This window comes from Salmo trutta, chromosome 19 (assembly GCF_901001165.1).
Source record: "Salmo trutta chromosome 19, fSalTru1.1, whole genome shotgun sequence".
Classification (NCBI taxonomy): Eukaryota; Metazoa; Chordata; class Actinopteri; order Salmoniformes; family Salmonidae; genus Salmo; species Salmo trutta.
In genome coordinates this window covers 33,643,361-33,655,868 of record NC_042975.1, presented here as the reverse complement: position 1 = coordinate 33,655,868, position 12,508 = coordinate 33,643,361, and the positions used below count along the sequence as shown (strand labels likewise).

The following is a 12,508-nucleotide window of genomic DNA, read 5'->3' as shown; positions in this document are numbered from 1 at the left end:
AGGTACAAATTCAACATATTTTATACTAGGTTTGTTTATGTTGAAATGTGGTTACCACGGTGACAATCATGTGGTTGAAATTTCACACTCAAAACAACAGTTTACGTTGATAACTTTTTTCACATCCATTTTAGGCTATTTTCCATGTAGATTCCAAATGGCGTTGAAACAACGTTGATTCAACCAGTTTGTGCCCAGTGGGGAGCTGCTTTGCATTACATAAAGCACACGTTGATGTGTAGTCTGCACTGTGCTGTGGCAAAATAAGTGCTATTGGTTGGTTTAATATAACAATGAGCTGTGGCAATAACTTGATAAGTCTGCCTGCCTATGTGTACGACTATAATGAATATTTGAGCTCTTGAGTGGTGACTTGAGATAGGGATATACCGAAGACATTCCTATTGGTTTAATGGAAACGTGAGGAAATGAAAGGGTTACTGCACATACTATAAAACCTCCCCTCTATAACGGACCAAGGCATCGTGGACGGGAGGACTGCTTACGAGTGACAAGTGTACATCAAGTACTGGAATCATCGTAACTACAACACTTATAAATCATGAGTGAGGTAGGTGTACTTTATTTTTAAAAGCCTTTCCTTTGAAGTATAATTGTCGCTCACATCATACGGTAGGCTAATAAGTGTATCCATGGATAGTCTGCTGCTGCAACACTGCTAATTCCAGCATTCAAGCGGAGCGCAACCAAATTGTTTCAAATGAGCCCATTAAAGCGTGAAATAAATTACATTTTTTGTAGTTTCGCCGATGGCTACGATATGAAACGATTTGCTACAATATAAGAAAGTGTCACTGACGTCCAGCAGGTCAACATTATTTATTAGGCTATCCAACTACCGGGCAACGAACCCCAAACGGTCCTCTCTGACCCTCCATTCGTGATTGTTGTCCTTAGATGTTTTTTTTGTAGAGATGGTTTGCACAATAATGTATGCTGCTGGTATGGACGGGAAGTAGCCTATAGAGAGCATAGCTTTGGAAATGTAGCCTGCATGCTTATTTGTGTAGCCTAGACATGGGCTATTGTGCAACCCTTACCCGCTGAGCACAGACTTAATTTCAAGATCTAGTTTTGACTAATATTTGGTTGAGTTGTCAACTAACGTGAAATCAACAACAAAAAAGTCACCGTGTTATTGGATTTAGGTTAAAAGATGGGTGGAAAAAAATAAGAAATTCCCATAAATTGATTTATTTTTTCAAATCCAAATACTTTTTCCAAGTTGATTCAACGTGATCACACTGACTTATTTGGTTGAAATGACGTGGAAACAACGTTGATTCAATCTGGTGCGTTACGATTGTAACGTATTGCAACAAGGAATGTGCTAGAAAAACCATAAATCATCTGTCTAACTTTACACTTAAAAGTGAAGACATTAATTTATGTGGTTACATAATAACTGAAGACTTTTGTTGAATGGATACAGTTTTGTATGTCCTCTAATCTTCGGTTAAATCGGGCAGCAATCACAGGAGCAGTGGGGTTCTAGCTTGTATGGCTCCCTGGGCGAACCCCACCCCTTCAGCGCCCCCCGCCAAAATAAAAAAAGCACCATTCTGCACTAACTGTAATTTTTATTCAGACATTTGGAACAACACAAACAAATAATCATAACATTTAAAACTATATAAATATAAAAATGTATATAAAAATAAGACCCAAATATCAAAAAGAAGTAACACAGACAAATAGAAACAAATTTGTGTTGATTTGGCACTCGAGCATCAATACATTACCCATCCCCCAACACTGTCAACCAAGAGTCAAGACTAAACCAATTCACCTTAGTGGTGTGCAGGCTGGCTTTATATTATTCCTAACGATTTCACACAAACCAGAAAAAAATGCAACAATATGTCTGTGAAACTATATATTCACAGTATTATGAATGAATTGTGGTTTATTTGGTAACATTTCGTAGTGTGACTGATTTTACTAATTGTATTAGTACTGTACAAAGTTAGAGTCAAAGTGCGCTATTTGATAGATTCCCCCGCTCCCCTTACCTCAGGCTTCCAGTGGGGAGACCTGAGGTCAACCTACCCCCGCCCCCCTCCCCATCTTGTACTTCTGAGTGGGAGACCTTCCCAGGCAGTAGCCTGCCTAGCTCACAAACTAGAATCAGGGCACCCTCTCCAACAAGGTTAATTGACCCACCGTCCCACACAGTGACATGGTATCATTGACGTGACGTGCAAATGAGCGATAGAAAACCGATCGGGCAAATGTCACCATTCCAAAAAATGTTGTGTGGGCGCCCTGTGCCGCCCCCTGCACATGTCGTTTATTAGAGGTCGACCGATTATGATTTTTCAACGCCGATACCGATTATTGGGGGGTCAAAACAGCTGATACAGATTAATCTGCCGATTATTATTATTATTATTTTAATATGTATATATACACACACACACACACACACACACACACACACACACACACACACACACACACACACACAGCTCTGAAGTGACAACGATACTGAAGAGTCTGCTTAGGAGACAAATACTCTCAACTGTTTGAATAATAAAAATAGAGTTTAAGTTACCTGTGATGAATGCTGAAAACAAAAACTGTAATTTCTACATGCAGGAAATCCTATTTTAATAATGGGCATGGTAAGAATTGACTACCAAAGTGCGAGTCATAATTCCCATGACACCTTCTAGCAAAATCTGAAAAGCAGTTCCTTCATTTATTCCATAGGATATTTTTAGATTAACTTAAAATAAGGTCTGTGTTTGGTTTAGGCTTACACCACCTTGCCAATTTTATAACTGTGTAGATATCCATAGGATATAACTCTGATCAATATAAGCGAAGATAATTTTTTTGTAGAGTGGATTTATGAAAATATGTTGACAAACGTTACCTAGTAAGATTTACACGGGTATCAAAACGCCGAGGCGGTTTCAGCACAAAACACAGACCTTATTTGAAGTAGATCAAGACATTCTCTATGGAAGACATGAACGGTAAAATAACGAAGGAACCCCTTTCAAGTTCAGCCGCAAGTTATTACGGGAATTATGACGCGTCGACTATTTCTCTCTAAACCATATACCTTTGACTATTGCGAGCCTGCTGCTGCCTACCACCACTTAGTCAGACTGCTCTATCAAATATCAAATCATAGACTTAACTATAATATAATAAACCTTAGGTCATTAATATGAAACTATCATCTCGAAAACATTATTCTTTCAGTGACATACGGAACCGTTCCGTATTTTATCTAACGGGTGGCATCCATAAGTCTAAATATTCCTGTTACATCGCACAACCTACAATGTTATTTCATAGTTCCGTAACATTCTGGCAAATTAGTTCGCAACGAGCCAGATTCTGTATACCCTGATTCTGCGTGCAACGAACGCAAGAGAACTGACACAATTTCACCTGGTTAATATTGCCTGCTAACCTGGATTTCTTTTAGCTAAATATGCAGGTTTAAAAATATATACTTCTGTGTATTGATTTTAAGAAAGGCATTGATGTTTATGGTTAGGTACAGTCGTGCAACGATTGTGCTTTTTTTCGCAAATGCGCTTTTGTTAAATCATCCCCCGTTTGGCGAAGTTGGCTGTCTTTGTTAGGAAGAAATAGTCTTCACAGTTCGCAAAAAGCCAGGCGGCCCAAACTGCTGCATATACCCTGACTCTGTTTGCAAGAGAAGTGACACATTTTCCCTAGTTAAAAGAAATTCATGTTAGCAGGCAATATTAACTAAATATGCAGGTTTAAAAATATATACTTGTGTATTGATTTTAAGAAAGACATTGATGTTTATGGTTAGGTACACGTCGGAGCAAAGACAGTCCTTTTTCGCGAATGCGCACCATATCGATTATAAGCAAAGCAGGACAGGCTAGATAAACTAGTAATATCATCAACCATGTGTAGTTAACTAGTGTTTATGATTGATTGATTGTTTTTTTATAAGATAAGTTTAATGCTAGCTAGCAACTTACCTTGGCAACGTAAAGCAGGTGGTTAGAGCGTTGGGCTAGTTAACGTAAGGTTGCATCCCCAAGCTGACAAGGTAAAAATCTGTCGTTCTGCCCCTGAACAAGGCAGTTAACCCACCATTCCTAGGCCGTCATTGAAAATAAGAATGTGTTCTTTAACTGACTTGCCTAGTTAAATAAAGTTTTTTTTTTTTTTTAAATCGGCAAATCGGTGGGCAAAAATACCGATTACCGACTGTTATGAAAACTTGAACTCGGCCCTAATTAATCGGCCATTCCGATTAATCGGCCGACCTCTATCGTCTATACCTAAATCCGCTACTGCACAGGAGATCACAAAATACAAATATTCTGGGAAATTGGAAACAAGTGGACTAATGGCGGTACATACATGTTTTATGCAGTCTTTATTTAACGGTTGTTGTCATACTGCAATGGCCTACTTGTTTTCATGTTTCAATTAAGTCGCCTGTGCATGTAGTCTTCTCATTTCACTATAAGAAGCAAACGTATTTTGCACATGATTTAGGCAGAACTACTTTATCAATTAAAAGTAACTACAGTGAATACGTTCGATTTTAGGCTTGAGTAATGATGTGGGCAGTATAGAGGGAGAAATGGAGAAAGAGAGAGAAAACAAGTGATAAGGAGAAAGATGTGTGTGTGTGTGTGTGTGTGTGTGTGTGTGTGTGTGTGTGTGTGTGTGTGTGTGTGTGTGTGTGTGTGTGTGTGTGTGTGAGTGAGAGAGAGAGGGTATAGGTCTACATACAGGAATAGTCTACGTGTGTGAATCCTTTGATAAACAAGATTGTTGAGCCATGACATTTGTAAGTTAATGTTTATTCCAGCATGAACAGTTTATGTGTTAGCTGAAGCGGGGGTGATATTGACCTAGAGACACAAAGTCTGCCAATCAACTGAATGCACCAGTCAATTCAGTTAAGCCATAATAGCCATGTTTATAATCATCATGTCTTAGCTGAAGGCATTGGGTTTCTGTGCTTATTACACTGCTAGAGAGAAACAGCACCAGCATCCCAGAATTCGCTATATGCAAACACTGCACTGAGTGTTGGCTGTCACTGAATAATTCAAGGCTGACCCACTGAAATAACACATTCTGTTCTGTCACTGCATGCATAGCGCAGGTGGTAATGGAAATAAATGAGGCCCCCAATCGGAGACCTTATCACTGTCTCTTTCCCTCAAAACAATGGGCCAATCTTGGAAACAATTGAGCTGCATTCTTTTCTGGTTGCTTGCCTGATGTATAGGCTAGTACAGTTGGCCTTTCCATCAAAGTCAATGGATTCCAGCAGCAGTTGCTGTATGTTAGGCTGGTACAGGCAGAGAGAGAGACGGAGAATGAGAGAGGGAGAGAGAGAGAGAGAGAGACAGACAGAGAAGCAGAGAGATAGACAGACTGGGCTGGCTGTGGTAGTGACAGATGGGGCCAGTCCTCTTAGCTCTACAGCAGTGCCCCCTCCCTTCTTCACAGCTGCCCCCTCTCTCTCCTAGCACGTTGCTCTGCCTGGATAGGTGGTCCAATGGAGAGGCTTGGTCAGTGGCCTGCCCAGCCAACCCTACCCACTAAAACACATTGAATAAAAAACACATTACACACTATTTTAGGCTGTGTAGTTAAGTGTTACCTGTATTTAGTTAGTGCAACATTTTCCAACATCAACCAAAATGTAGTTGTGGAGGTTTGAGATCATACTGTATGTCACAGCGCACACATCTGACAATGATTTTCTCTGTTCATGGTTTATATAGGTTTCTACAGTACTGCATAAACAGGATTTTATAAATAAGACAAATGTCCTGTGTGCTCTAGGATACAAAGTGGTATCTTACAGCACACAGGACATTAATTAGCTTCCCATCTCCATGATGCAGTTACAGTGCCTTCAGAAAGTATTCACACCCCTTGACTTTTTTCACATTTTGTTGTGTTACAGCCTGAACTTAAAATTAATAAAAAACATATTTTTCACTGGCCTGCATACAATACCCTATAATGTTAAAGTGGAAATATCTTTTTAGAAGTTTTACAACTTCATCAAAAATAAAAAGCTGAAATGTTTAAGTATTCAACCCCTTTCTTATGGCAAGCCTAAATAAATTCAGGACAAAAAATGTGCTTAACAACTCACAAAATAAGTTGCATAAGTTTTGTGTAATAATAGTTTTTAACATCATTTTTGAATGACTACCTAATCTCTGAGGTAGTCATTCGAGCAGTGAATTTCAAACACAGATTCAACCACAAAGACCAGGGAGGTTTTCCAATGCCTCACAAAGAAGGGCACCTATTGGTAGATGGATAAACGTAAAAGAAAGTAGACATTGAATATCCCTTTGAGCATGGTGAAGTTATTAATTACACTTTGGATTGTGTATCGATGCAGCTAGTCACTACAACGGTACAGGCGCCCTTCCTACCTAATTTGCTGGAGAGGAAGGAAACCACTCAGGGATTTCACTATGTGGCTAATGGCGACTTTAAAACAGTTACAGAGTCTGTGGTCTTGAAAAGAATCTCAGTAATATCTTAAGTATATGCCAGTGTATTATTGGTAAACACATCTGTGTCAGGACAGCATTAGAACCAGGGCACAAAATCCACATATCTCCACATTTAGAGACAGCCACCGTCCCTCTGTCGGCAGGCTAGATTAGAATGCTCTCGTCAAACACGCAAATATTAAGCAGATTTGTTCAATACTTTTGTTGCTATGCAGGATTATGTAACTGCTCGAGTGGATATTTGGATCTGTCTGTAGTGCGATGTATCTATCCCCTGCTATCACTTACAGATTGAGATAGGTCAGACACATTCAACAGCTATGACATCTGTCTTCTTGATGAGACACTTGGGTTCAATTGAATTTGTCCTCTTCACAATGGCTGCAACACAACACTGTTTGTTCTCTTGCCTCCAAGTTTATCTTGGGGGGGAAATAAGCGTTTTAGTACCTGAAGCGTGATGTTATGTCAGTATGAAACATGATGTGATTTGACACTGCCTCCACAGTGATGGTGCAGTGTGGTTAAGATGATGGGTAGATGATGCGGAAGGTTCTATCCCTGTTCTGTAGAGCCTCGAGGGACCCAACCAACAGACGCTTAACCCTAACGTGCTGTAAATTAACCTAACCAATGTCTCTGAGTTAGTTGTCGATTGTGATCAGGCAGGCATATAGACAAAGTAGATGTAGAGAGATGGGAATGGAAGGGAAGCAGGCAGATAGATAGACAGACAGACAGCAGTACAGTCAGTGTCGCCTCCAGGCTTTAAAACAGGGTGCAGTCAGCCTTGTCTGATTAGCATTGAGAGCATGGTCCAGTGGTTTGTTGTTTTCCATGTGGATAGAGATGGAAACAGAAACGCCTGAGTTTCAAAACAGGGAACATATATGACATAGAAGAACATCATCAAAGAGTGAACAAACAAATAAACAATCACAACCATGTCCACATTGTGTGACCGTTGTGGTGATGAGCTGGAATGTCAGTCACTGTAGGTTAAGATGACAAATACTGTAGTGTGCCATTCAAATGGATGTGCTTACAGTAAATGCAGAAGAATAAGGAAATGGTTCAATGTTTCAAAAACCACCATTCATGCATGCTTTGCTCAACTAACAGTGGTGCATTGCTGTGACTTGATATTTTTCACATTTTATTACATTGCAATGATATAGAACCTTAATCCATTCCATTCCATCCTTTTTTTGAAATTAGTATTTTTAAAATGTTAACATATTGATGCTCTGTTTAAGTAAAAGCACTGCATCAGATGAAGAGTCCAATATGGTGTTGCTACCACTAACTTATCATGGGACTTCACAGTGGCTTTGGTGTCTACTTAGCAGAGTCCTCTGTTTCACTCCAGCGTTTCTCTCTAGTATACATCAAATGGACAAGGAGAACTAGAGAGGGTTGCTACCAATTAGTGTAAAAAGGTCAGAGTAGTAGAAGGATGAGCAGTGTCTCTGTCTTTTTTACCCTGTGTATCTACTGATTAAAGTCAGTGTGAGTAAATTATATTCAGCTCAGAAGTGCCTGTTGGACAGATTTGGAGATGAACTCAGTCAATGGAAGTCTGAAGAAATTAGCTAAAGTAACTTTTTTGTTGTTTTAGTGTTTCCATTTTGAGTTGTTTTGCCTCGTCTCTGACCTGAACAAAGAATCTTTCACGGTTAATCTGTTAGTGGAAATGTCATATTAATTGGTGTGATCTCTTCTGAGTGACCAACTGATAGTGCATAAATATTTATTTTTTTAAATCTTTGAATTGGCTTAAAATCCTCTCAAAATCAAATAAAAGTGTATTGGTTGCGTACACATATTTGCAGGTGTTATTAGCAGGTGCAGCAAAATTATTATGTTAGTATCTCCAATAGTGCAGTAGAATGTCTAGCAAATGCAATACAAATATACAAATAATAATAACAAAATAAAAAAATCAAGAAATGTCAGAACGAGTCCACAATCCAAAGTAGATATGAAGTAGATATATTAGTGAGTAGTTTCATATTCCTGAACATTAATATGTGGTGTGTGTGTAGGCGGTATACTGTATTTTTTGCAAAGAAAATGGTATGTACAGTAGAAGGTATATATTATTTACATAACCTTTATTTAACTAGGCAAATCAGTTAAGAACAAATTCTTATTTACAATGACAGCCTATCCCGGTCAAACCCTCCCCTAACCCGGACAACGCTGGGCCAATTGTGCACCGCCTTATGGGACTCCAGATCACTACTGGCTGTGATACAGCCCGGGATCAAACCAGGGTCTGTATTGGTGCCTCTAGCACTGTGATGCAGTGCCTTAGACCGCTGTGCCATTCGGGAGCCCTCTGAGTTAGGACGGGCTATGTTGAGAATAAAGTATACAGTTGGGTCCAAAATTATTGACACCCTTGATAAAGATCAGCAATAATGACTGTATAAAATACATTATTCAAATACTGAGCTACACTGAGTGTACAAAACATTAGGAACACCTGCTCTTTCCATGACATAGACTGGCCAGGTGAATCCAGGTGAAAGCTATGATCCCTTATTGATGTCACTTGTTAAATCCACTTCAATCAGTGTAGATGAAGGGGAGGAGACAGGTTAAATAATTATTTTTAGTATATGAAGTGACCAGTGTTCAATGTCTTTATATACATGGGGCTTTATTCTCAAGGTGCAGGGCAGAGTACCGGGCAGGTAGCTGGCTAGTGATGGCTGTTCAACAGTCTGATGGTTTGGGACCCTTTTTTCAAAAGTTATCTACAGTTGAAGTCCGAAATTTACATACACTTAGGTTGGAGTCATTAAAACTCGTTTTTCAACCACTCCACAAATTTCTTGTTAACAAACTATAGTTTTGGAAAGTCAGTTAGGACATCTACTTTGTGCATGACACAAGTCATTTTTCCAAGAATTGTTTACAGACATATTATTTCACTTATAATTCACTGTATCACAATTCCAGTGGGTCAGAAGTTTACATACACTAAGTTGACTGTGCCTTTAAACAGCTTGGAAAATTCCAGAAAATGATGTAATGACTTTAGAAGCTTCTGTTAGGCTAATTGACGTCATTTGAGTCAATTGGAGGTGTACCTGAGGATGTATTGCGAGGCCTACCTTCAAACTCAGTGCCTCTTTGTTTGACATCATCGGAAAATCAAAAGAAATTAGCCAAGACCTCTGAAAAAAAATTGTAGATCATCACAAGTCTGGTTCATCCTTGGGAGCAATTTCCAAACGCCTGAAGGTACCACGTTCATCTGTACAAACAATAGTACGCAAGTATAAACACCATGGGACCACGCAGCCGTCATACCGCTCAAGGAGACGCGTTTTATCTCCTAGAGTTGAATGTACTTTGGTGTGAAAAGTGCAAATCAATCCCAGAACAAGAGCAAAGGACCTTGTAAAGATGCTGGAGGAAGCAGGTACAAAAGTATCTATATCCACAATAAAACGAGTCCTATATCGACATAACCTGAAAGGCTGCTCAGCAAGGAAGAAGCCACTGCTCCAAAACCGTGCAGTAGTATCTAAAAAAGCCCGACTACGGTTTGCAACTGCACATGGGGACAAAGATGGTACTTTTTGGAGAAATGTCCTCTGGTCTGATGAAACAAAAATAGAGCTGTTTGGCCATAATGACAATCGTTATGTTTGGAGGAAAAAGGGTCAGGCTTGCAAGCCGAAGAACACCATCCCAACCGTGAAGCACGGGGGTGGCAGCATCATGTTGTGGGGGTACATTGCTGCAGGAGGGACTGGTGCACTTCACAAAATAGATGGAATCATGAGGAGGAAAATTATGTGGATATATTGAAGCAACATCTTAAGACATCAGTCAGGAAGTTAAAGCTTGGTCGCAAATGGGTCTTCCAAATGGACAATGACCCCAAGTATTCTTCCAAAGTTGTGGCAAAATGGCTTAAGGACAACAAAATCAAGGTATTGGAGTTTCCATCACAAAGTCCTGACCTCAGTCATATAGAACATTTGTGGGCAGAACTGAAAAAGCATGTGCAAGCAAGGAGGCCTACAAACCTAACTCAGTTACACCAGCTCTGTCAGGAGGAATGGGCCAAAATTCACCCAACTTATTGTGGGAAGCTTGTGGAAGGCTACCCAAAATGTTTGACCCAAGTTAAATAATTTAAAGGCAATGCTACCAAATGCTAAATGAGTGTATGTAAACTTCTGACCCACTGGGAATGTGATGAAAGAAATAACAGCTGAAATAAATAATTCTCTCTACTATTATTCTGACATTTCACATTCTTAAAATAAAGTGGTGATCCTAACTGACCTAAGACAGGGATTTTTACTAGGATTAAATGTCAGGAATTGTGAAAAACTGAGTTTAAATGTATTTGGCTAAGGTGTATGTAAACTTCCGACTTCAACTGTATCTGGATTTCGCTTATTGGATAGGATTAAATGCATAGAAATAAAATGAGTAGAACGGGAGGGATTTGTCCGTACTATTCATTCTATTTCTATGCATTTATTCCTAACCGATAGGCGAAATCCAGATAACTTTAAAAACGGGGTCCTGGTGATAGAAGCTGTTTCTCACTCTCTCGGTCCCGGTTCTGATGCATCTGTACCGTCCCTGTCTGTTAAATGGTAGAAACCGTGGCTCGGGTGGCTGAGGTCCTTAATGATCTTCTTGGCCTTCCTTTGACAACGGTGCTGTAAATGTCTTGGAGGGCAAGCAGCGTGCCCCCGGTGATGCGTTGTGCTGACCGCACCACCCTCTGGGGAGCCATGGAGTTGCCTGACAGAATGCTCTCAATGGTGCATCTGTAGAAGTTTTTGGGTTATGTCAAATTTCTTCAGCCGCCTGAGGTTGAAGAAGTGCTAATACCCCATTGTTTTTATGATGCTTTCGTAACACAGTCCGTGTGATGCCGAAGGATTTCACTTACTGTACAATAACCATTTAGCTACATATTGTCCTCAAGCTAGGACTGAGGGACAGGATTTACTGTATGGACTTACCGCTCATGTTGATTACTCATCCTCATAGAATGACAGTGTTGACAACAGCCTTCATGTGTTCTGGGCCTGTATTCATTAAGCGTCTCGGAGTAGGCGTGTGTATCCAGGATCAGGTCCCCCCTGTCCATTCATTATATTTTAAAAGGCAAAACTGATCCTAAAACAGCACTCCTACGCTGAGATGCTTTGTGAATACAGGCCCTGATGACGAGCAGAAATGTGCTGCTGAAGGATGCAGTGAAGTTAGTTGGATGTGTGCTGAGAGCCCTGGAGTCTGGCTAATGCGTGTTAATGTTTTATGAGGAAACCATGGTGTTGTATCATTAGTTTTGCTCAGATTATTCCAGCAGGGAGAAAAACTGTTACTTATTGCCTGCCTGTCTGATAATGAATACTGTAGTTAGAACACCACATAGACGTCAGTGAGGGAATGATGGTTCTGTTACCATGTCATGGAGGGGCATCCAGGGCAGATTGGATGTCAATGGAAGTACCTGACTATATGCATGGAATGATAATGATCTTTATACAAAGACAGTAATATAGGAGATGAAGCTTTCAGCAAGTATGGACGGAAAGACAAATATAAAGAATTTACATTATAGTTTGACAGTATCTTGTTATTGTCATTGGAATTTTCCATCAGTGTGCAGACTGAATGAAAAGGCAAAACTCTGCTCCCATAATCAAATCAAATCAAATTTTATTGGTCACATACACATATTTATCAGATGTTATAGCGGGTGTAGCGAAATGCTTGTGTTCCTAGCTCCCACAGTGCAGTAGTATCTAACAAAAAAAATTGTCCAGCGTAGTTCTTTGAGGGCCGTCATGGTATCGGCTTGAGGGGGAATATACACAGCTGTGACTATAACCGAAGAGAATTCTCTTGGGAGGTAATACGGTCGGCGTTTGATTGTGAGGTATTTTAGGTCCGGTGAACAAAAGGACTTCAGTTTATGTATGCTTTCACGATCAAAC

The 12,508-nt window shown here is 39.9% G+C and overlaps 1 protein-coding gene across 1 annotated transcript in view; it reads left to right on the top strand.

The window, feature by feature from the left end:
* Positions 1-439: 439 nt before the first annotated feature.
* The window catches only part of LOC115154380 (calmodulin regulator protein PCP4), a 33,631-nt gene continuing 21,562 nt past the window's right edge, over positions 440-12,508 (top strand). The window contains exon 1 of the mRNA XM_029700550.1: positions 440-571. Within this exon, the coding sequence (XP_029556410.1) occupies positions 563-571 (9 nt within the window). The 5' untranslated portion in view covers positions 440-562. The remainder of the gene's footprint in view (positions 572-12,508) is intronic.